This window comes from Sciurus carolinensis, chromosome 5, assembly GCF_902686445.1.
Source record: "Sciurus carolinensis chromosome 5, mSciCar1.2, whole genome shotgun sequence".
NCBI lineage: Eukaryota > Metazoa > Chordata > Mammalia > Rodentia > Sciuridae > Sciurus > Sciurus carolinensis.
In genome coordinates, this window is record NC_062217.1 from 12611090 (window position 1) to 12636610 (window position 25521).

General features: G+C 51.7%; 1 protein-coding gene and 1 long non-coding RNA gene across 4 annotated transcripts in view; one reads left to right on the forward strand and one right to left on the reverse strand.

Moving 5' to 3' along the window:
• Positions 1–25521, reverse strand: part of Farp1 (FERM, ARH/RhoGEF and pleckstrin domain protein 1) — a 266176-nt gene that overhangs the window by 16396 nt on the left and 224259 nt on the right. For 2 of the 3 annotated variants that reach the window (XM_047553350.1, XM_047553351.1), the window contains exons 14-17: positions 21612–21799; positions 20548–20637; positions 19605–19738; positions 2458–2539 (exon numbers count right to left, since the gene is read on the reverse strand). In XM_047553350.1, coding sequence (XP_047409306.1) covers positions 2458–2539; positions 19605–19738; positions 20548–20637; positions 21612–21799 — 494 coding nt within the window. The remainder of the gene's footprint in view (positions 1–2457; positions 2540–19604; positions 19739–20547; positions 20638–21611; positions 21800–25521) is intronic. The other variant, XM_047553352.1, reaches the window with a different exon arrangement.
• Positions 260–25125, forward strand: LOC124985026 (uncharacterized). Its single transcript, XR_007108775.1, has 3 exons — positions 260–643; positions 1057–1159; positions 19702–25125. It is a non-coding gene; the product is annotated as an uncharacterized LOC124985026 (long non-coding RNA).

Sequence of the window (25521 nt, forward strand, 5' to 3'; positions counted from 1 at the left end):
ACAATTTGGAAAAAAAAAATAAGCCGACCCAGCCCTTATTTCATTTTGGGGGGAAGGGTGCTGGACTGAACCGGGCCAGGGTCAGTGCGTGCAAGGCCTGGGCTCCACCCCTGGCTGCGCCGCGGTCCTCCGACCCAGTCCTTAAAAAGGTCTCCGGCGGCTCTCCTGATCCCCAATCTATTTTTATTTCACTGCAGAGCTCGGGTGTAAACACGTGGTGTCAGCGGAGTGCTGAGACGCCAGCACAGCTGAGGCGGGCAAGAGCGCCAGCCCCCGAGGCCCGGGAGGAGGGCAGCAGAGGCCAAGTGCTGCTGGCAGCAGAGAGGGCGGCGGGCAGCTTGCAGCAGGGCAGTGGCGGTGGGCACTCGGCAAACAACCCAAGAAGGCCACAGAGGACAGCTGGGGAACAGCAAGGTGCTGGGAACGGTCCCCACGGGTTCAGGAAGAGCCGGGCAGGCCCCGCTGCTGCCCAAGGGCCCGAGGCAGAGCCTAGGCCTGCTGGAGGGGCCTCCCCTGGTGGGCTTCGGGCCTCAGGAAGAGGATCATGACGAGGAGAAGTGGAAGAGGCCGGCCTGGAAAGGCCAGTCCTGGGGGCTCCCACTGAGGACATTCTCAGGGAGGAAGAGCCACGGACACGTCGGAGGTAGCCGGGCTGGGTGGCCTGAGTGGGCGAAGCACGGGGGCTGTCAGGGCGGCGAAGCCACCTGACACCGCGTCACCGAACACTTGCCAACACTTACAATGTAAATGCCGAGACTTCAGGCCCGCTGGGCTCAGGGGATGACAGCTGTCAGTACTGGGTCCTCAGTGGCAGGCGAATCAAACGTGCAAGGTGTTGTCGGGAGTGGAAACTGAGTTGGGGCGATACCGGGACTCTGTACTTCCTGCTTAACGGTTCTGTAACTCTAACCCCACTCTAAACTCCTTTAAAGACCTTGCATGGAGCGTAGAAAAGGCGCCTGTTACTGTGACCTCGGAGTGTCGTGCCACATCCTTCACTTGGGACTCTAGCCGCGGGACGTCTTAGATCCCGTCCGCCTTTCTTATTTTGTGCAGGAGCCTGCGGTTCTGACCTCTCCCGTGGCTTCTCTCTGATGCTGCCCACAGCTGCAGCCTGATGCTGTCTGAACAGGTTGGACAAGTGAACAGTGGAGGAGCGGTAAGCAACATCTTGATCTCTGTTAAGAGAAAGTGGCCACGGGAGGGCTGAGGTGGATTTCAGTGGTGGAGGGCTTGCCCTGTATGTCCTTGGCCCTGGGTTCAAGTCCCAGCACCTCAACGACACAGACAACAGGAAATATCTTGAGTAGCTTTTGATCCTATCAAAATGCCTTGACCAAATTATTCAGGGGAATTAATTCAAGCTCCAATGGTAGCTTCCCTCTGAGGGTATTCTATGTAGTAGGTGTTCAGTTAGTACTAGCTGGATGGTCAGTAGCCATGGATGGGTGGATAGGCAAGTGCAGGCAGCACCTGCCTTCTGAGGGTCACTGCTTTCTTTGGTCAGTTATTAGTTACTAAGGTCATGAGGCTCTGGGAGGTTGAGATATAGGAAGATTGCAAAGCAGGAAGATTAAAATGCAAACAGATGTGTTCAACAGATAAGCTGTATGAGCCAAAACATTCTACAGTAAAGAAATTATTAATGGGTCAAAAATGAAAATGAAAACATGAAAATTTCAGATAGATGAGAAGGGACAGTTTTCAAATATATGGTAGAGTACTGAGTTAATATTTGGTGACTTCTCCAAGTGTACATTCATTGTAGATACTGCTGGATGATTAAAAATATACATTGGTTTAGCTGGGTATGGTGGTATAGCTGTAAGCCCAGATACTTGGGAGGCTGAGGCAGGAGGATGGTAGATTCAAGGTCAGCCTCAGCAACACCATGAGACTTTTGACTCAAAATAAAATAAAAAGGGCTGGAGGGTTAGTTCAGTGGTAAGCTGCTTGCCTAGCATGCACAAGGCCCTGGGTTAATCCCAGCACCGCAAAACACAACGAACCAGCCTGTGCGTGCACATGCACACACACACACACATCCTTGCATGCTGATCTAAAGTCACGCGATTTACTGGAATCCCTACATGGCTGATATTTTGTCATGAGTAGAAGAAACCACAACAACCGACTGAAAATGAGCTAGTCAACTAGTGTTTTTTGTCTGCTATTTCAAAAATGTTTTGAATGATCTATTCATAAAAAAAAATACCTGTTGTTCTGGGTACAATGCAAAGATTTTGAAACAAACAAACCAAAATCTACTGGAAACGCTTCCTCCAAATGACTTCTAGAAAGCCTGGAAGAAAGTTTACCCAGACGGTCAGCCCTGGCTGCTCTGTGTCCAGCGTCCGCAGTGGGGTTGGCAATGTGCCTGTAGCAGGGCTGGCCGCCGGGACCTGGGGCGACCCAGCCCCATGCCAGGGTCTTGCCCACCCCAAGCACCCAGCTCACCTTCATGCCCTGAACGTTCCTCAGCATGACGTCGCCGATTCTTTGGTGATCTCCTCTGAGGTGGGCGTTGGAGCGGCCTTCCCTGAGAGCAAAGGTTCAGTAGCAAACGTTAGCAGTGGGAACAGGTGCCCGTCCTGGTCACAAGAAGGCCCCCTCGGTGCCTCCCCAGGGGTCCCCTGCACTTTCCTGGGGTCAGGATGAGTCAGTGCTGGAAGGGGGCTTTGAAGTCCCCCTCCTCATCCTGCAGACCAGACTTCGGCTTGTGCTCTGGAGGAGGGTGGAACCAAGCTCTGGTCTTTCAGTTTCATCTCGTTAATTGCTTTCCATCCCCACAATGAGCCTGGAGGACACTCGCTGTCACCGACTCAGTGCTGACGGTAGCCCGGAGATGGGATAAGGCTCGCAGGAAGCAAGACAGCCCGGGATCGAGGTTTCTGTTCCCAAGGGCCCTCAGCCTGAAGCCAAGAACTGTCTGGAAAGCCCTTGGGAAGGGTAAAACGTAACTGAGACAATGCAGGAGGCCCACTCCTGGAGGGGCAGGACCGGTGGCCAAGTAGAGGGACCCGGGAGGGGCCGGCCTCTCCAGATGTGCACACAGCTGGGTGCCCCCGTGGAAGCATATACAGCTCAGTGCTACAGCTGTGTTGACGATTCAGGGATGTGAACAGCAGAGAGAAAACGATATTAGGGACCGTTTCCTGACTCTTCCATGTACCAGATGATGACCAATAAGGACCCCTCCACTCAGAGCAGCTTCACGAAGTGGGTCTTTGATAGCTTTCGTCTTACAGCTAGGGACACTGAGGCAGAGAAACTATACTGTCCAATGCCTGTTACCACGAGGTGGCAAACTTGGCCTTCACCGGGGTAGACAAGCTTCGGAGTTGGCATCTATAGCCACCATGCGGTGGCTATGAGGAAAGATTTTCCCAGATTAAAAAACAATCACTGGTGGATATCTTCAGGCTGGCCATTCAGGACAGTCAGAAGCCAACTGACACGAGCAGGATGAAGTATACAAACTAAAAGCCAATAGACTCTGGGCACTGGGCTTCAGAGGTGTTCACAGGGAACAGAAGGGCAGCAGCTGAAGAGAGGTGGCTCTGGTGATGCACGGACATGTGCAGTAGCTAGTAGCCCCGCGATGAGAAGGGGCCCTCCGACGGGTGCTGGAGGCCCCACCTGGTGCCTCCATCTCTGGTTGACTGAGGATCTCAGGGCACCAGCAGAGAGGGCAGGGGCACACACAGGCATGATCAAGCAAGGCCAAGAGGTGGACAGGCTGGTGCGGTGAAGACGGGCCGGCCCTCGCTCCCCGCTGGCTCCACACGCCGGGTGATCGACAGCACTCGCTGTTCTGCGGGCGCGGCCAGGCCCAAGTGCACATCCGTGACAGGGAGCCATCGAGCTCCTCGGAAGTAGAGAGAGGCCCAGCCCTGCCGGCCCCCCGCTTCCTCGGCCTCCCTCTAGCCTGGACCTTCCTCTGCCCCATGTGGAATTCCCCCGTCTTTCTTCCTCCTGGCCACGGGTCACCATCCTCCTCTCCGCTCACTCAAATCCTATCCTCCGCTCCCTGACATGGCTCCAGGGACAATTACCGTTAGCCTCTCAGCTACGGGCCAAGCCCTGTCCCTGCCACTGAGTCTCCTGCTGGTGGCCCTGTGCCCACAGCCTTTCTCTGTCATTGCCCTCGCTCGCCTCCAGCTCAGCTCTCCAGTCCCCTCAGCCACCTCCTCCTCTCTGTACTACTCCCCAGATGTCTGTGTCCTTCGGGGCTCCACTGGTGGCCATCTTCGTGTAGGACAAAGGAAAGATGTCCTCCTGTGCTCCCTGGTTTCAATTCGCGATCCCAATCTACACCCAAAGTTCTCTGTATAGCTATTGATGCAGGTCTCAGACCTTCCGGAAGGTTCTACACAGATGACCCCCAGCATTCATGGTCTCGTTTCCCAGACCCAACCCTCTTCCTACATTTTTCTTAATGGTGCCACTGTTCCACCCCAAGCTAGAAACCTCCATTATCTCCCACTTGTCCCTCTCCCTCGTCCCCAGTCAGCAGATCAAATTCTCCCCCAGAACAGGGTGGCTGAGATTTGTTCCAGCATGTTCCATGGACCCTGGTCTCCCTGGTGACCATCCACAGCCTGCTGCTGAGCACAGTGGACCTACCCCATTGGGCTTGAGGCAGCGTGGCGTTTGAGCCACGCCGCTGCTGAGCACTTTATCACCAGGCCATTTGCTGACCCCTGCATGTGACGGGGCTGAGCTGGGATCGGCCAGCACTCCGCCACTTCAGCTCTCCACAGAGGGAACCGAGTGGATGGGAAGCCGGCCTGGGCACGTCTCCTGCTCTGTGGAGACACCTGCCCTGCACACCCGAACAGCTCCTGCAGCCCTCCCAAGGCTGGGACGCTCTCCTCTCCCCACTGCCCCACTGAGCAAGGTGGGTCTTCCACTCAGAACCTGGCCAGGGAGCCGGAATGACCTGCCTAGTGGACGTGGTCAGGTAGCAATGACCTGGGCTTCAATAACTGGCCCAGGAGCTTCCCAGCGGGCCTGCCAGGAGACCTCACCCAGAAGGCGGCTCTGCAGTTCAAAGCACGGGACGTGGTTATCCACTGAGAGTAGCGGGACTGAGCCGGCCCGGGGAAGGGGGCGACTGCTGGACGCCATTGGCAACAAGTGCCTCCCTTCTCCAGCCAGCACCGCCCAGGACAAGACGAAGCTGGAAGGACGCTGGGGAGGGTGGCGGAGAGCAAGAGTGGAAGCCAGACTCATTTATCTCACTTCCTCGGTTCTTTTGCCAACTCTTTGTTAAAGGGAAGCCTCCTGATGCGAAAAGCCCTGGACTCCAGGGGACACTCCTTCCTGTACCTGCTTCCCAGGTCCTCCGCGCCTGGGCTTGCGCTGGAGAAAGGCTCTGGGTTGGCGGCACCGTCCCCTGTGCCAAGGAGACAAGAGCGCCAAATTTCAAGGGGGCGTGGCTCCATGCTGAGAGCAGGCAGGGCTCTGAAGCGTCTGCAAACAGTAAGCAAGTCTGTCCCCAGACCCGGTCACACTGCGAGCCCCAGCCCTGGGTGGTCCAAACACGTCCTATGGGGCTGGGGACCAAACCCAAATGCTGCCGCCACGTGGAAATACCTTCGTGTCTGACTTCCTCTAAGTTTCTGCCACCGAGTCTACAAATGCAAGGCGTTCATTTTACTACGCACAGCTAAAAGGTCATTTTATTATCGGGAACATGAAAAAGTAATTATGACTCTTCCACAACATCCTGCGGATGTTAACCCCACAAGAAAGGGGTCCTTGTTCGGAAGGCAGGGCCACATATTTGTTGTCTGGGTAATTACCATGCAGCAACAAAGATGGAAATTCTTTTGACAATTTTACTTAGGAAAACCGCACCCAGATGCTGCCCCCTGACCCGTGCGACGTGATTGATGTACTCCCAGGAGTAACTGCACGTGGCCCCAGCACAGGACCCAATACACACTAGCACAGAGGCACGCCACGAACTTCCAAGTCTTCCCGACCTTGTTCAAAGGCTTCACTCGCTGAGCTGGTCAGCACGTAGCAGCCGACTGACCAAGCGACAGGAAGAAGAAAAGGACAGGAAGGAGACGATTTGCCTTGGGTGACCCCCGACCTGTGCCTACTGTCTAGGAGGGTGGGCTGTGGTCTGGCCCCCATCAGTCCCTCGGAGGAGATAGGAGGAGGCCTTGTAGTGGCGTTTTGTCTGACAGCTAAGAAGCACCTTCTCAGGCTGCAGGAGGCCAAGCCAGCCAGGAGAGACCACCGCTGTGTTCTCTGGTTCTCGTTCCCAGCCCCGGGTCAGCACAAAATCATTCAGAATCGGACATGAGACAGTTCACAGCGGGCTGCAGACCTCAGTGACAATACCATCTCCCACTTGTCCCATAAGCTTGACTGCCCTGCGAGGTCTTCTCTCTGGTGTGGGTGTTGGGGGGCAGTTTCCAGAACGCAGGAGCCTGGGGCCATCCTTGGGATGGGTCCAAGGTGATCCAGCCAGTGAAAAGCAGGGATGCTCATGCTGGGCTTCCCAAGTAGGCCAGGAGAAATCCCCGCCCCCTTCGTGAAACAAATGGGATCCTCTCATTTCACTGCAACACAGAAGCCACCTGAGGCTCGGCTGGGAGCTGGAGGGCGACTTCTTCACCCTGCTCTATGTCCTGATGCCCTCTGACCCCTAAAAAGCAGATCCAGTTTTTTGGCCTTCTGATCTCTGAAAAATGGATCCGGTTTTTTGCCCTCTGACTGCTGATAAATGGATCCAGGTGTTTGGAGTCTCCAAGTCCCATTTGCAAAGCCAGCATCACATCCTCATCCTTCCTATTCCCTGCAGTGTCTGTGATTCTAAATGGGAAAAAAAAAGTCTGTGATTACGTATGTTTGTGTGTCTACGTAAGTGAATGACAGCTTGGGAATGAGCGACGGGTGAGATAAAGTCTGTGTTGCTGTGTGGGGTGCGCGGCGGGGCTAGTCCAAAAGCGACCGAATCAGCCACGGCAAAGGATTTTCAGTCCGTCTGTCACGTTGGCCACATGAGACAAACGTGGATCTCAGTATCTGTGATGGACTTCCGTACCCTCTGAACCCACAGAGGAAAAGTCCATCGACTCTCACATTCGCACCTCCACTGGTCAAGAGGAGGTGGTGCTTGGCATCCTCCAGGGCCAGGCCTTGGTGGCACCTGCCCGCCATGGGTAAGGGGGCACAGGGTCCCTTGCACTCTCGGGTTCTCAGCTACACTACTGGGCTGCTGAGAGCTCTGCTTCTTCCTTCTGAGGTTGAACTCGGGTCAACTTGAGGAAGAGGAGCCGGAGTTACCACCCAGCCACCTCATGGCAGGTGTGACATGTCCTGCAGAGCCCTGTGTCCTTCCTGGCGTTTAACCCTGTGGTTAGCGGGGCCCACGTCAGAACAGCAGAAGAGCCAGGGCAACGGGGCCAATGACCTGGAGCCTGCAGCTCTCAGGTGGCTTCTGGCAGGAACCCCCCTGCCATTCGGGCAACTGGAAGAATGGTTTTTGTTTTTCTAAGGAAAGCGGCCTGCTCTCCAAGCACCAGGGGCTATGTCGTCAGGAATAAGGCGGGAAATCCAAGAGAAACGAGCTCCTGGTGGTGCCTGGGATGTGCAACGCTTACTTATGCTTTAAGAGGAAACATCACCGACAACCACGGTCCCTGTCCCTCTAGCCAGGCAGTGGAAAGCCTGCTCTGGGCGGAGGGCGACGTCAGCCCCGCACCTCTGCCATGTCTTCCTGCCTTCAAAACACACACGCATGCAGACGTACAGCTTAAGACAATCCCACACGCGCACCAGCCGTTCAGCCACGTGTACCCCTGAATGCTGAGCCTGACTTCCTGCCAACTCCCAGGCTGCATTTTCTCAAGCTGTGCCAGGAGACCACACTGCCTCCTGTCTGACCAGTGAAAACCACCTTTGAACAAGAGAAGTGGCCTTGACCCGGCTGGAGAAGGTGTGAGGGAGCCGGGACGGTCCTCGAGGGCCACTTCTGATACCCATCTCACAGACTGCAATGCCAGGGCAGCACACGGCCCAGGCCGTCATGCAGGGACACTAGGGCACCAGGGGCAGGGAAACCCACACCCACCGTCTTCCTCCAGTCCCCAGGTCCCTCCCCTTGGGCCTGGAGGACCCTGCTGTCCAGTGTGGCAGCCACATAGGGCTGAAACCTAACTCTCGACTGAAGCAAGCGTCATGATTCCTGTCCTGAGTCACACTGGCCACCTTTCAGGGGCTTGTCAGCCGTGGCTAGTGGCTGCTGTACTGAGCAGGGCCCATAGAGGCTATTTCCATGATGCCAGAAGGTTCTCTCAGCCGGGTGCGCTGGATAGAGCCAGGAGCAGGTTACGGCTCACAGTGGCCGCTCCTCCCCCACCTCACAGCCTCCAGGGAAAGGGAAAGGCGGGCTCTCCCCGGCCTTCACCCCTGGCAAGGTTCCCCTTTTCTGATTCCCAGTTTCCATAGGGAGAAAGAGGAGGATGACGTCACAGGCAGCTCTGATGGTCAAAGGGACAACGTATTAAAGACACTTTAAACGATGCCCTGGAATCCAAGGTGCGACACTGGACAGACAGCGGTGGCTCCTTTGCTAACCCCTCCAGGATACTGTGGATGATTTCCGCTCTGAGAAAGGGGTTGGATTCTCAGGGATCTCTCGAGGGGCACGTGTAGAGCGCAGGACGGACCCTGAACGCTACCTGGATGCCCCTGTGAGTCTCATCAGGCTGCTTCCTTGTTACGGGGCAGGGTGCACCGGTGGCCTGTGGCTCACTGACCACCGAGGACTGGACGACGCGTGGTGGGGACAGTGTACTTGTTTGAATATGTACTGACAGGAGGTCCTGGACAATCTTGCTGACGTTAGAATTTGTACCAAACCTGCCACTTTCCTGCTGAACATAAAGAAAAGCAGAGCACGGCCTCTTGGGGTTGATGGGTCAGTACGGGGAGGGCGTCGGTGCAGGGCAGCACCAGATGCGGGGGATGAGCCGTGGGAAGGGTTAGCTACTGTGCCTGGAGGTCACTGTGTTCTAGAAATGGCTAGCACGCCGTGCAAGCTCCTCTCCTTCATCCGCACAGGCCAGACATCATTATTACCTTAGAGGAGCTGATGTCAGAAAGGTTCAGTAACCTGGCTGAAGCCGCGGTGGCAAACGATGGAGCCATGATTGGAACCCGGGTCGTCTGGCCCAGGACTCTGCACGAGGCCTGCAGCAGACGTCACAGCCCCGGCCACAGGGTGTGGAGGTGGCTCCTGCCTCAAGCAGCCCCATGTCTAACCAGGGAGGGGTGCCGCATCCCGTCCCTGTCCCTGCAGTCTGGTGCCTGTGAGCTTTGTCAGGATGACAGGGGCAGCATGTGCCAGCAGGCAGCGGTTATTTTAGATTCTGTTCAGGGCTCAGGTATCTGAGGAGCTGGGAATTTGTTCTCTTGTTACAAGTGAAGAGTTACAAAGCTGCTTCCTGGAGCTCCTTCCCTCTAAATGTCAAGCCTAAAGCACCTGCAACTAAAGACACAGTGGTAGCCACACGGCCTGGGTCAGAACTCAGTCCTGCCCTTACCAGCTTTGTGACTTCTGCCAAATTACTCACCCTCTCTGAGTCTCACGGCCTCAAATGTGATGTGAGGAAATAACAGCGGCATCTACTTAGTGGCGTTCTTGTAATGAGGAGAGGACCTGATCTATGAGTGGTGCTTCCCGCTGTCTGGAACGCAGGAAGTGACGCCCAACATTTATCAAAATCTGCAGCACCTTTTCCTCAACTCTAAGGCATACGGCGAAGCGGCCACCGACCACTGCCCCAGGAGGAGCCTTGTGGGAAAAGCAGGGCCCTCTGTAGACCTCGGTCCTGTCAGACGGGACACGAGGCAGTTCTGTCCTCCCAGGTCCCCGTGCCAGGGTTGGTTGAGAATGCAGAGGACGGGGACATGCGTCCTCAGAGGTCCCTAGGGTGCCAGGTCCATGTTTGCGCCAAGCTGCCTTGGGACGGAGGGGAGGGAGGGCGCCCACGTTTGTTGAGGAGAACCAGGCCCAACACCCACAGGGCGCGGAGGTCAGGGCTGAACTTGCCTTCCCCTGCAGCGAAGCTGGCCCCTGTGGCCGGAGGCTAAGGCCTCACCAGAACCTGCACGGAAAGCGGGCAGGAGGCCTGCCGGGAAAGCAAAGGACAGAAGAGGCACCTGGAAGGAGGACTGGGCCCTGCCGGGACTCACAGCTGCGACTCGCCGCCAGCCTCGGCCTCCCTGCTGCACCCTGCTGGGGCTCCTGTGGGTGTTGCTGCGTGGCCATGCAATGCCCCTCGTGGGTGGTACTGTCTCTGCTGCAGTCCTTGGGTGGACAGAAGCGCTGAGGGCGAGTGCGAGGAGCCACCCTTGAAGGAACCCTCCCCGCGGGGTCGTTCTGCCGTAAAACGTTTCCAGGAGGATTAGAACAAACTCCCGCTGCCTTCTCAGGCTCGCGGCCACGCCCGTACTCCTGCAGTCAGGCCAGGGCCAGGGCGAGGGAGGGACACAGTGAGTACTGGTGGCCACTTCCAAGGAGGGCAGGGCCTGCAAGCCCTCTGTGTCAAGGGCCAGGTGACTCACGCACGTGGCTTCGTGGCCATATAGTTGCTGTGGCAACTACTCAGCTCTGCCCATGCAGCCAGATGCCGCCACAGTGAGCGTGGTTGTTTCAGTAAAACTTATTAACCAAAACAGGAGGCAGGACAGACTCGGCCTTGGGTGGTGGCTGGCCATCCTGTTCGTGAAGACGTGGAAAATGATTTATTGACGGCTTTCATTTTGATCAGTTAACTCCAACTTGCATTGGCGTAATGTAAATGCAGAGTGAGCACACAGTAGTTGCTCATGAATTGTAGTTTATTAGAATTAATGCCACACACTTTGCACTTGAATGTGAGTTAAGTTTAAAAGCTGTCCATCCTCACTTGCCATGCCCCCTTTGACATAAAGGTCCACCCTTGAGCCTTGGAGGCATGGCATAAGCAATTTTATTACGGTAGAAGACACCCTAGAGGAAACCAAGTCACTGTCACACACTGGAGCACCAGGCCTTGAGTTAGCAGGGCCAATGAGAGGGAATCTGGTTTTTCCTTTTCATCTTTTTTTCCCCTAGGGATGGATCCCGGGGTCTTGAGAGTGCTAGACAAGTGCTCTATCCCTGAGTGAAGCCCTCAGGCCACTCCTCCATCTTTAGATGCTTGCTGTCGAATGAGACCTTTCGTGGGAAGGAAGTGTTCTTTATATCTGCTACCCAACTCAGGAACCACCAGCACACGTGGCTAGTGAGCACTCTGAATGTGACTAGTTCCACTTAGAAGCTGAATTTTCTTTATATTTACACTGTTCCACGTGATTAGTGACCACTGGACAGCTGAGGACATCTTTATCTTTTTCTTACACTGTTTTCCATTTGTAAATGGTCTGAAAATAGTTTCAAGGAAGATGAGGCAGGAAGGAATTAAAACTACAATGAATATGAGCCTTAGCAAGAGGCTCAATGCAGTTTATGCACGAGAAGCCATCTGTCCATCCACCCACCCATCCAGCCATCCATCCAGGTGAGCAAACATCACACTGAATTCCAACAACGGAATGACCTTCCCAGAGGCACCCATGGCCTCGGTAGAGCAGCCAGACTAGTGCCTAAGTAAGTACCTGAGACTCCAGGTGTTAAGTGACCAGTGACACACAAAGGCCAACGACTGCCGCAGGAATTCAGGGAAGGGAAGAAAGGGAGTCACAGCTCCTGAAATGGGCTAAACCAATTTTACGGTGGGAAAATCAATGTGGTTGAGTGACTGCTGGGTTAAGGCATGACTCAGGATTCTGGGGCCGCAGCAGTGGCGCCCTCAATCCCCGTTCCTCTGAATGCACGCGGCTGGAAGGGCGGGACATCAAAAGCCTGAGGGCAGTGGGATACGGCACCCACTAGACAGCACCACCGCTGCCAGCTAGAGCTACTCTAAAGGAAATCGAGTGGTCGTTGCCCCAGTACGCGTACCATGGCTCGCCCAAACCTTGAGCAAAGCTGTGGAACAGAAATGATTACTGTTGGTAAGGAAAGGGATTCTCTGCAGTTAACCTGCACGGCCATCCTGATCTGGACTACAAAATAACACAGCAGTCAGACCCTTTCCTTAGGTCGATGTGGGGAGTAGTCCGCAGATACTACCTTGGGATGGGGACAAAGCTTACACTCCATGGGGACACCTGTGCAAACAGCCAGCGGTGCCTCGCTGTGCAGAAGCCACCTGCAGCTGCTGGCACCCGCAGGGGTCTGTCTGTCCACCCTTCTGCATGTCCTGGAGATGGAGTGTGGTAGTGGTGGCCGGCCTTGGGTCGGGCAAGGTGTGTGTGCATGTGTGACTGAGGGGGTGGAGATGGTGTGGGCCAAGGCCTGGCACCTGCTTTGACCCCGGGTGTGAAGAGAAGCTGGCTGCTTCTGAGTTAAGGCCGAGCTTCTGTTTGGAGGGGTGGTGGAGGTCCCCAGAGGCCTGCAGGAAGAGCACCTGCTTACAGGACCTCAGGTGTGTGGTGGGGGGCTCAGGAAACCAGGCTCCCTTCTAATGCCATCCCTTGCAGACCCCACCTTCAAACTGCCAGAGAAGACAGGAAGTCTGAACATCAAAGCCGTCACTCAGGAGAAGTCCACAGCATCTGGGACGCTCACTGCCATGCCCCTTCCTGAGTCACCAGAGCAATGGAACCTGTTGAGAACCCAGCCCCACGGGGGTTGCCGGGTAATAGGGGACACAGGAAGGGGAGATGCAGAGGGCCTCCACAGCCAGCAACACCAGGCCTGGTGAGGTCGTGAGGTCTGCGTTCAGGTTAAAACGCCCTTGGGAAGAACTCCCGCCTCATCAGTGTGAGGGCCCAGCAGTCTCTCCCTGCGGATTTTGGCTTTAAACCGCAGTCCTCACGATCTCACTCACCGAGGCCTGGCACACAGGCTGACGGGGACAGAAAGGAGGTGATTCCTCCCGCAATGCCTCCCAATGCCTCCTGAGGCTGAGCGTGGATCATAGGGATGAGCTCAGGAAGGCCCTTGGGCACCGGATGCCCTGTGATTTCCTAGCTTTTGTAAACCTGCGACGAACTGTGCACAGCATCAAATTCACTGTCGTGACCAGCTGCACATGTGCAGCTCTGTGGCATTAGGGACATTTGCACGGCGCAGCAGTCACGTCTGTCTCTAGGACTCTTTCATCTTCCCAAATGGAAACTCTGTCCCCATTAAACACCATTTCCTGTTCCTCTCCTGGGGCCCCTGGAGACCACCATTCTGCTTTCTGTCTCTGTGAACCTGACTGTTCTCGGGATCTTTAAAAGTGGCCCCTTAGCGTATTGCTCGCTTGTGCCTGGCTTGTTGCACACATAAAGTCTAAGTGACATTCCACCTTCTGGATAGGCCGCCTGTGCCTGTCCGTCCGCGCTGCCGCCACCTCCTGTCTACATGGATGATGATCCCGTGAACCCTGATGTGCAAGTTACCTGTCCGAGGTCCTTCCCTCAATTTCGTGGGCATATTCCTAGGAGTGGAATTGATGGATTATATGGGAATTCTGTTCAATTTTTGGGGACATCCCAACGATTTTCTTTTAATGATATCAAGGCAAAGACTGAAAGACTTCAAAGAGCATAGAGAACGATGAGGAAGAGGTTTACTTCTGCTCGTTCCTGGGGTTTCCGTAAAGATGAGGGACGTCCTCGGGACGGTAAAACAACTTTCTGACCCTCTCAGTCATGTCCACTCTGCCTCAGCCAGCGAATGGCAGGGGGACAAAACTGCGGCCCCTGTGGAATTCCTGCTTACAGCCTGAGTGTGTCCCACCCCGGAAGAGCCTCCTCTCTGCCCGACATCTCCCTTCCACCCTGAGCCTGCTCCTGGGCACCAGGAACCACCATCAGGCCACCCTGGCCTCGGGGGCACCGCCTGCTCTCCTCTGGGACCCTCAACCCTTGAGCTCTCTTTCTTCCTGAACTCTGGTGGCTTCTTTGGGTGCCTTTGCTCACTCTGGCCCATACTCTCCACTTACGGAAGAAAAGGTGCCACACAGGAAGATCAGGAAGGTTCTGTCCTTGGCCCCTTTTTTCGTCCCAGTGTTCTCTTCCTCAGACATTTGGTCCTTCTGGCGGACATCTTCCGTGCCCACACTGCTGTGCCTGATTTCTTTCCCAGCCTGCAACTCACATCTTCAACCATCGGAGGAATCTGTCATCAACTCCGCAAAATGATGGCGCCCGGGCCAAGCTCACCTTCCCGTGCCTGTCTTGCTCCTTCTTTGCTTCCTCGATTTCTCTCTTAATTTCATGACCAGTTATCCACATTTGAAACTCCAGGTGATCTTCCCTTGCCTTCCCTTTGTCCCAGTCCTACTGCTTAGTGACACCTCAGCATCCAGGCTGCCTGGTCCTCCCGGCTACCGGTCTGCAGTGCTTTCCAAGTGAGTGTGTCCCACAGTCTATTCCTGGTGCCTCTTTGTATGACTGTTGTTCTGGTTTGGATGTGAGGTGTTCCCCAAAAGCTCACGTGTGAGACGGTGCAAGAAGGGTCAGAGGAGAAATGATTGGGTTGTGAGAGCCTTAACCCAATCAGTGGTTTCATCCCCTGATGGGATCAACTGTGTGGTGGCTGAAGTGGTGGGTGTGCTGGAGGAGGGGGGCATGGGGCGTGGCTTCGGGGTATATATGTATCTGTGTCTGGCAAGAGGAGTCTCTCTGCTTCCTGATCACCATGATGTCAGCTGCTTCCCCTCTATACTCTCCCACCATGAACCTCAGCATCACCTTGGGCAGCAAGAAAAGGAGCCAGCCTTCTATAGACCACGACCTCTGAAGCTGTGAGCCCTTAGATGAAGCTTTTCTCTTCTACAGTTGTGCTGGACCGGTCCTTTAGTCACAGCAGTGAGAAAGCTGCGTGTTAGTGAAGATCTGCAAGCTGTGGAGACCACCACAGCGGGCCTCAATCCACCTTGGGGGACCACCTGCCAGCCTGTGCCCAACATCTGCCAGTCATCTCAGAGCTGGAGTTTAAGTCTGGAGAGAATGCCCAAGATTGGTCATAAGTGGCATTCTCTGAAGCGTTTGAACAGCTGAGTAAACGGTTCTCTGCTTTCAAAAGGAAAACCTTTCTTCCAGTTTTTAGAACTCACCAAACCAGTTTTCCTTGTCTTTGAAGAAATGGGGAAGGTGGCCTTTGCCAGAGTGAAGCAGGTTTGGGCTTCCATCTTCTCTGCCAGGTGTATTTACCTAGGACAAGGTGACATCTGGAGAGGGGCAGGTGTGTTTACCAAACTGGGGTTGGGCCTAACCATGCTGGAAACCTCCTGATCTTGTTCTCCCCAGAATCTCCCCCGACTGTGGAGGGAGGTGAATTCCAGACTGTGGAGGGCTGGAGGGACACATGGTGACGAATCATTTGTGGGTTTGATTCTGGGGATCTCCTGGTGCAGGGTGCACTTCAGATGCATTTCCACTAACAATAGTGACTGCAAATATTGTCATTGAATAAGACCTAGAGTTTGGTTGACGGCCACGTATCGATGCTGGCTCCTTGTTTTGATGGATCTGCTAAGGTAATATAAAACGTTATGTGCTGGGGACGGTGGTGTGATGAGTGGACAGAAACTCTACCCTCTGGACAACTTTCCCCCAATCTGGAATTATTTCCAAAATGAAAAAAAAAGTATTTAAAAATGTCAGCTTCCTCCCTTTCTGTGTTGGGCAGAGGCGGCATACCAAGCCCTTTGCAAACATGGTCTTGTTTAGTTTGTGAAACAGCCCTGTGAGGTAGAAATCCACATTTCACAGGTGAGGAAATGAGGCTCAGCCAGGCCCAGGGACAGCCGCACATAGCCCTGGGGTGGACGGAGCCTGCATCTGAGTCCTAGCCATTGCAACTGAGGCAAGCCCACGCAAGTTCCCATACCACAGCAAAGTGAAGGAATCGATACCGCACGCGCACACAAGGCACACAGGTGCACGGCTTGCCAGCCAGTGACTCAGTGAACACCTTCCTTAATAAAATTGCTGTGAGTTGTTCTCACTGGCTCTACTCAGCCGTGGTTGCCTGCCCTGGGTAGGCCCACGTGTCCTCCAAGGCCAGAAGCACTTTGCTCCTAACCCAGATGTAGCACCCTCATCTACAAGCAGCCAGCCCTCTTGCCTCTGTGCCTGCCTCCGCCTTTAAGAGTTCAAGTCCCTAGGGACACATCCAGACGTATACTCATCTACTGTATCAGTAAGCTTCACTTTCCTGTAACAAAATACCTGAGACCGGCTAATTATGAAGAAAAGGTTTATTCAGTTCATAGTTTGGGAGGTTCATGTTCAAGATCAGGAGGCCCCACAGCGTTGAGCCGCTTTTTGGTGGATGGTGGATGATGGTGATGGGAGTGCCTGTCAGAGCAAGTGCCACATCTCAAGTCGGGATGCAGAGAGAGGTCCACAGCAGCTCCTGGGAGCATCCCTGGGGACGACGTCTATCATCTATGGCCCTCTGAGGGACGTTACTCCTGGTCGAACCATAGCACCCACCCACTCATTCACCGATTCATCCGCTTGCTCACTCGTCCATTCCTTCGGGCTTGTAGAATGAAGAAACAAGACTTATACCCGGTCTGTGAAATGCAAACCAAGGAACCAAGATCTGCTGGAGGAACAGCAGGGTCAGTTAACTACCCAAGACGTACTTTAAAAACACAAAGCTCCGGGCCTCACCCTCAAAGTTCTGCTTCAGAAGGGCTGAGCGTGGCCGGGCAATCTGCATTTCTCAGCCCCTGCACGCTCCTGTGACCCGGATGCACTCCTGGACCTGGGGTTTCATCCACTAAACACCTTCCGGAAACGCACAGCGCCCTCTGCAGGAGAAACCCAGACGGCAGCACTCCCTCAGCCCCAGGAAGCCCTTCCTATTTTCAGACACAATGTGCTTCTTTGAAATTTCACTCCTCATTTTGATTCTGTCCTGTTAGGGAGAAGACACTTACCCTCCTCTCAGGACCAGCCTGCAGATGGTTGGAGGGTGTGTTTTCTACAGTCTTTTCTACACTAGCCAAATACCCTTAGTTCCTCTTTTCTTCATTTTTAAATGGAATGCAACCTCCTTATCCGATTTCAAATGTGACTCAGAGATGGGGTAGAATCGGCACGAGCTCGGGGCCTGCAAGTCCGAAGGGGCAAATTCTCCTCCATGCTCAGGGCTCTTTACAATGGGTCGGGGCGAAGGTTCTGTACACATTAGGATCACAGGGAAGCTGCAGCAAAGACCTGCTTAGCTCTACCCTCCGGAGATCCTGATGTCATTGCCTGGTGAAGGTTTTTTAAAGGTTCCAGGTGACTTTAATGAGTAGCCTCCCTACTGCAGGTATGGAGGGACATTGGCTTCCCCCTAAGCTCATGCACACCCTGCCTCCCCCCTCCGGTCCCTGCCAAGCCTGGTCTTCCTCATCATGCACCTGAGGAACTGATTAGCTGACCTTTATGCTAACCCTAAAGAACATCTGCTATTTGGTTTGGCCCACTGTTGCAAGGTCGCTGAAGGTCATATCGAGTGAGCTCACGTTGGCCAGCTGCTCCTTCTCTAGCTTTGAGTCTTTCACATGCTTCTGGTGTCTTCATGTAAAACGCGGTGGAAGCATGGCCTTTGGAAAAACCTTAAGGAAGACCCTTAAGGGAATCAAATGATATTAGCTGCTGTTTAAGCAACTGGATGTTCTTTCACAGGTAAGTGCTGGATGCTAAAGATGTATGGTCACAGATCCACGAATATGGAATTTACTCCTAAAATGCAATGTGTCAGGTGGCTCTCCAAAGTTCTCTGGCTGTGCCCTCCCAAGCAGGAGCCTGCTGAAGCCACGTCAGGGGGCTGCCCATGGGCGTTTCTGCGTGTGACCTCTGCAACATGATTCAAATCCACTGCCACACCCGTGACTCTGCAGCAACGATACCGGCTCCAGAAACACACGTCTGGCCGGAAGACAGCGTAGAAAGGCCTCTCCGGCCCTCAGGTCTCTGACCCCTTCTGAGAGCATCGTTCACCTTTGTCTGAAGACGGGCCACGAGGCAGAACATGAAAGTTCCAGGTAAAGTTTGGGAAGTTAGATTTTGTAGATTTTTTTTTTAATTTTAAATTTTGGTATTTCTTGCACATGCACAACACTGAGCTTCTTGTTGAAGTGAGAGTTCCACTTTTTCCAAATTTCAGCGAGGGGACTTTGTGTCTGTTATTTCTCAATTCTGGCTGGGCTCGCCCCCCGCCCCGCCCCGCACCAGGGCCTCTGAGCAAAAGCTGCCACCTTGTTCTTGCCAAGGATAGAAAAGTGTACAAAATTATTCTCCGGGTATAAAAATATGCTCGAAGTTGGGCTCCACCTAGGCCACCAGATGCTCGTGCCGGCCTCGTGAAGCAGGAGGGCAGCTCTGTGAAGCTGATACCAGAAGGCCATGGTCGGGAGTCACCTGAGGCAAGACCACCGCAGACGGGGCCCCGGGCCCCAGAGTCACCAAGTGTCCCCGAGACCACTCTCAGTCGGAGTCTTACCTCTCCTGAGGACGCAGCCCACAGTGGCTGGCTTTTCCCGGCCATCGACTTCCCACGTGTCTACCTACACCTAACTCTCTTTAAAAATCCCATACAAACTTTCAACAAAAGGGTCTCTTTTAGGTAAAGGTACATCAGATTTTTCCTTCCACAGCATACAGACGTTTTTCCGGATGTTTCTGTACCTCCCTCTCATCTCTCAGGTGACGGCTGTATTTGGTCTTTAATGGGCAGACGTAACATGATTCCTAACTAATCTCCTGTTGTTGGACATTTAGGCACTTTCTAGTGTTTTAATTCTGCACTGCGTGTCTTCGTCCCTTCATTTCACATAGTGAAATACATCCTTACGATGCATCAGGGTAAAAGTGTGTGTGTGTGTGTGTGTGTGTGTGTGTGTGTGTGTTTGTGTTGCACAGAGCTTTATAGATGTCAAAGTACTTTGTAAATGCTGTTACATAAAAAAAAAAAACTTTCCAAAGACACATATGTACTTCACAAATAACTATAAAGTGAGCAGTAGTGAAATAATGCCCACATCCCCAAAGCCTCGTGGCCTCTACTCCTCGAGCACCCCGACCCCACCAAAGCAACTACCTTTATTTTGTGGTGATTATCATAAGAAAAAAATGCAATATGAAGAATTGTAAACCAAAGGGGGGAAAATGAAGATGAGATTTAAATAGGTGTAGAATTTAACTAAAAATCTTTTTAGGGAGCTGGGTGCTTGGCGCACACCTGTAACCCCAGGGACTTGGGAGGCTGAGGTAGGAGGATCACAAGTTCGAGGCCAGCCTCAGCAACTTAGCAAGGTCCTGAGTAACTTAGTGAGCTCCTTCCTCAAAATAAAAATAAAAAGGCTGGAGGTATAGCTCAGTGGTAAAGCACCCTGGGGTTTAATCCCCAGGACCAAAAAAATTTTTTTTAAATCTCTTTAGGGTTGGCTTGTCTTAGGCTGGTCTCTTGCCTTTGATCTCTGCTCTAGTCTGCGATGTCAAATAGCATGGAGGTGAGGGCGGTAGGAAACGTGACCATTAAATGTCAGTGTACTCACCACAGGGCAAGTCGTTGCTCAATTTCCTTGAGAAAATTGGTGTGGAATTTGTGCAAAGGTTCGAAATTCGGGAATATGAGACTTTTCAATGTTTCAGGCATGGAATCCTCTTTGCTCACCGTGCCGTGGAACCACTGGGGACAAGAGGAGGACAAGTTAGAACAAGTGAAGGTCGTGGTGGCACCACAGCTCTCCGGGAGCCAGGCCTGTGCAGCCCAGCGCGACCGGGGGACAGGGGCCTTCCCGCAGACGTTCAGCCTGCCAGGAGCAGAAGGGGGCCGCAGCCACCCGTTCCTCATCAGGATGCTGAGCGCGAAGGTGGCCCCGCTGGGATAGAGCAGCCCCTGCACAGTCACTCGGGCTGCACAGGAACATGGGGACAGGAGTCAGTGTCCACAGGGCCCCTGCTGAGGCCGGGCATAAGGCACATCCCAGGAGAAAAACTTACCCCAGAACCCAGGGGTCAGAAAGTCATCTGGAAGCCCAGATTTGGTTTCCAGGACTAAACAGGACTGACTACCATAATGAAAGGCAACCTTCTGGCAGATTTTGCTGAAGTGACTTCACTTATTATCAAAGATAAAATGAGGCTCCTGATCACTCTGAGATCGTCCTTGAGCAAGAATAAGCAGTTACACTTGACAACTGGCAAAACCCAAATGTTCCAGATTGGAGCATGCAGACAGCAAAACGTTCAATTTTAATTTTCTCTATTTTAGGAGTGTCTTTCCTTTGCATTTAAAAACCACAATTACAAAAATTTTTATGAGAATATTCCAAATTTAATATGCTATTAGCATTTAATTTTCTATAACTCAGGATTGAAATCCTTTAATCGAAGTCAGAGAACCTAACGTTTAATGAGCTCCGGCTTCTCTCAAAGCTGAGTATTAGCAGAGATAAATCGTGTAACTTAGTGCTTTGGGGGAAACACTGCGCATACCGAAGTGATGACTTCGAGATCCTTCAGATACGTTCGCTCAGTGGTAGACACCTCCTTAGCGATGAAGTACGCCTTGTCAGTTGGGAATCTCTGCAAAATCCATCCATGGAAACAAGACACAATGAGTGGAAGGCTCTGCGAATGTCCTCATTATTAGAAAGTCCTAGTTAAAGAACTTACACGTTACTAACTTATGATCGTTGGTTAGCCAGCATCAAGACTAAATGAACTCTTATTTTTGTGTTTAAAGAAACTAGAAAAAAATAATGGATTTCTCCACTGAGAATATGGCCTTGGAATATTTCCTTCCATGTAAAGATTACCATCAGTCAAAGGGCTCACTCAAATGCCAGTCATGTAGTCTTTCAAGGGAACTAGGATCCTTGGTCCCGGTGCCATGGCTGGTAGCGTCAGCGCTCATGAAATTTCAAAAAATGGGAGTTAGAGTGTTTGTGGGATTAGCAAGGATGAAAGAGACCAGGGTGTCATCAGGAAGGAAGTCCCTGACAGCCTGCCATCTTCCCATTAGAACCACATCATTCTACGTCTGGGTATGTACACAAAGGAACTGAAACAGAGACTTAACAAATTCATGCATACCCGTGTTCAGAGAGGTGTTCGCAACAGCAAGAGGTGGGAGCAGCATATCTGCTCAGTGACACACAAATGCAGAAACTAAATGTGGTACATCCATATAGGGGAATATTACTCAGCCTTAAAGAGGAAGGAAATTCTGATCTGCTACGACATGGATGAACCTTGAGGACATTACACTGAGTGGAACAAGTCAATCACACAAGGACAAAGACCCTCTGATCACACTCATATGAGGTCCCAGGAGTAGCCAAACTCAGAGACAGAAAATAGAATTGTGGTTGCTAGGGTCTGAGACAGGGTGGATTATTGTTTAATACGAACCAAGATTTTGTTGAGGAAAGAGTTTTGAAGATGGACATGATGTTGAGAATGGATGAATGCCACCAAATGCAAACCAGTACATTTTATGCTATTTCACTTTACTACAATAAAGACCCGTGCATGCACTAGCAAGTGCCTGCTGGTACCTTTCTCCGGCCCTCTTCCTCGTCGTCGGTCCTGGGGCACGCCTGGTCATTCAGCAGCGGGCTGATCAGGGGAGAGGCCTGCTTGGTGTCAGGGCTCAGGTTGGGAGACAAGGTCACGTTGGTGGGGGCAGCTCCTCCCTGTGAGTTGATGGACAGCTCTGAAAGGTGAGGGCTACCAGTCAGGGAGCCTGTTTGGGGATGAGAAGTTTTAAAGAAAAAAAAAAAAAAAGTAATTCCCTCTGGGACTTGATTTCCATTTACAACTTTTCACCTTTTCAAATCTTTAGAACCTTGGCCACCGCAGGGCAAACAATGCATTCATTATTTTCTAGTTTTTTCCCCCCTAAATTGTGGCTGCCTTAATAGTATGCATAATTCAATGGTGCCTCAGTTACGTAATTAAGGATAAGATAGAACTCTGCACAATAACAGTTAAAATAGCTTAAAAGCTATTCCCTTAATCATATTTTCATCTCATAGCTACTGCTTTGACTTTTAAGAATAACTCAAGAAAGACAAAAGTATCTATAGAACAATAAGACACGGAAAAATGAGCAGAAAATAGAACTAAACTAACAGGCATCTAAAGGGCTGGTATACCAAGGACAGACTACGTCTTGTAACAATGGGCACAGCTAACAGAAAGGTCAAGCGACTAACTCCCCACTCTACAGAGAACAGAGCAAGCTCGTTATACCTGGTGATGTCATTCCATGTCTGTCACTGTGTGGGACAGAAACACTAGCATCATATCACATGCAATAGTGGTCATTTAAAAATACAAGCTGAAGGTCATCACATTATCACAGTTCCTCTTTATGAGTCAAAAGCAACAGGTAGGAAATCAGTCCTTGAAAAAGGATACCATATTAAATAATAAGAAAAAGTACATATTACCCATTGTAAGTCAGCTGAGGGTGAGGGTGTGTACAGGACGCTCTGCCAACGTGATTTTGCCAGTATCTCTACCTCCATCCATGTGGCTACATGGAGTGTTTCAAAATATATTTCTAACCTGTTTGTTTTGACCTAACACAGTTATAATTCTAGTGCAGTTGGTATTAGGTAAACAAAGTTACCATTCTAAGGAAAGACAAGGTCAATGCTTCCTCCATTTTTCAGTATGCAGTTCCAGGTTCACGGCTACGCAGCACATTGTTAAAGATCTCCAAGGGAAAAGAGTAATTTTCCGGGAGTACCCCCATTTTCCTGACATCTATTGTCCCTCTGGAGTCGTTTGTATATTATTTGGAATTTACAAGACACAGCGGCCTAGGAAGGAGCTGAGGGAGTAGGGGCAGTAAGTTTGATCCTGGTAGGAATGAACTCCAGAGGAGCCATCTCCCCGCAACCCTGCTCCCAGGTCGACCAGTTAGCTGTGTCACTGCATCTGGAAAACAACAAAGAGCAGACGCCCTGCCCCCCTGACCACTGGTCAGTCCAGTGATCCTTGAATAACAAGAGTAGCAAATATGAGGAAAAGGCAGATTTAAGAAGTTTGCATTTAAACAAAAATCCCTCCGTTTCAAACAAACCTCACTGAAATGAAGTCCTGGTGTTAGTAGAGACCCCATCACCCCACGCGCCACCAGACCCAGCAAACCCCGGAGAAAAAGGACAGAAATCGCTTCACACATGTCAATTTTATTGACACTAGTGCACAACTGAATACAATAATTGTGAAAGAATTGGAACCTGTCAAATAGAAAGAGTGACAACATATTAAAACTGCATCGTTTTCAAAGTACTACACTATTCTCTTTTTTAAAAATCACAAGAAGGAAAATGTTATCACTACAAATAGGAATAGAAAAGAGAAATCTGGCAGTTTGTCTGGAGATCAAAACATTCCATGCATTTGTGAGCTGCTGCTGGGGCCGCGTGTCGGCAGTCCAGCGGGCACCTAGCAGGACCGACCCGGGGCTTACCGTCAGCTCCCGCACTGCCACTGCGTGAGGCCGGTGAGGCGTTAGAGCGGGACATGCCGGGCCTGGCGCTGGCAGGGGCGAGGAACAGAAAAGCATTCGTCTCCTCAGCGAGAGCCGAGCGAGAACAGACAGTTGTTAGGAGGCTAGCTCGAAGGGGGAGCGGCTGCAGGGAGCAGGGACCACCGGGCCGGAGAGCACCCGTGACAGAGGACGCCCACTGCCACTCGCAACAAGGAAGGTACAGTGCACACACCCAGACACGGCCACTTCCACCCCCGAAGGACAGTGCGAGAGCCTTGTTGGGTCCACCCCAGAGCCTGGTATCGAGTAGACTGAGCAGGCTGAACGCAGAAGGCGACAGGCTGGTTCCAGGAGAGGCCAGCCTGCCCAGAAGGCCTGGCACCTTTCAGAGAAGAGTCGGGTAGACTGGGAAGAATCCTCTCTGGACTAACGGGAGACAGGAAGTGGAAGGCTGAATGTGGACATCCTGGTCACCTGTGAGCCTCAGCAGGTAGGGTGGCTCAGGACAGGCCTGCAGGCTGGGTGACAGACTGCTACATGTCACTCCTGTAGCCTAAAGATGCATGAGACCACCTCCACTATACGTGCCGTACGCACACTCAGGGACGGACGGAACGGGGTGGTCAGTTTCCTTTTCCCGAGAGGGGTTTGTGTCTATTCATAGGGCTTACGAAAGGAAAGGCAGTAGATGTGTTTAAACCGTAAGACCAATAAATCAATAAACATCCAACAGTCTGATCTAGAAATCTATCAGCAAGACTAAGGAAGGCAAAAGTCCGAATCTCTGAAGTTCAATTTTACAAATGTGAGCTGGGGTCATGGTGAAGACGCCCCCTCCTCTCCTTGCAAGAAAAAACTACTCAAGGCTTTGAAATTTTATAGGAGCCATAGTAAAAAAAAAAAAAAAAAATCGCTCATTAATATTCAGTAATCAATGAAATGTGCTGACAAGGTCAATTAGTAGAATTTGGCAGCTTGATGAGTAATTAAAATTCTCTTTTGACTTTGAGCCAGAGTGTTGACAATAGTCTGTACAAACTGGTGTCCACACAGGGTGGTTGTGAAGAGGATGCTAATGAAAGCCAATGTCCAAGGTCACAGTTACTGGAACTACATGGAATCAGTGTTCACTGAAGTAGTCCATTTTATAAAAAAGTCAACAAACGTGATCCTGTCCTTAAATAAGATGTGCCCGACCCAATATGTACAGGACTACAAAGCTTCTTCAGATCTTGTAGTCTGTCACCTGCTTTGAAGGCACAGTCAGGCAACCTGGAGAGGAAACTGTGACCGTCATTTGCTGCTACTAAATTAAATGACTAACGCCTTCGCATTTTTAATCACTTTTCCTTTATAAAGAATTAATGCAAAGTAATTTCTTTCTTCAGCGAACTCTAGGCAAATAATTGTGGGGGACTCTGTAAGGAAGCACCTGGATTTTAAGGCAATAGGTAGAAAGAAGTTTAAAACCAGTGGAAAAAGATCAGGTAACCCTGAACCTCTAGAAGTTTCCAATGTTTTAAAAAATATTTTTCCTACTTCCAGAAAGTGCCCTGCTTTTTTTTTTAGGCATTCAGTTACACTTCAGGTTAAAAACTCCCAAATCCTTCCCCTCTTCCCAATAATTTCATGACCACTCCTCCCCTGCTGATCTGGAGGAAAGGATTTAGCTTAGGCTGCCCCCAGGGCAGGCAATTCCTCCACTATTGCTGCTCTTAAGGGAGGCATTTGTGGTAATTGCTTTTTAAAAATCCTTTTAAATATACACTTTCCTGTCGCACAAACAATAATAGAACTTCAAATTAGCACTGCTATATTTATGAATTTCAATTTATTACCCAACCCAGAAACTGCCTTTGTTCTTCTCTCTCTTTAGTTTAAAATGCATTCATAATTCTTCCTCCTGGTCCTGGGGAAGCTGAACTAGCAGATCATCTCTCCCAGCTCCTCAGCAGAGGCAC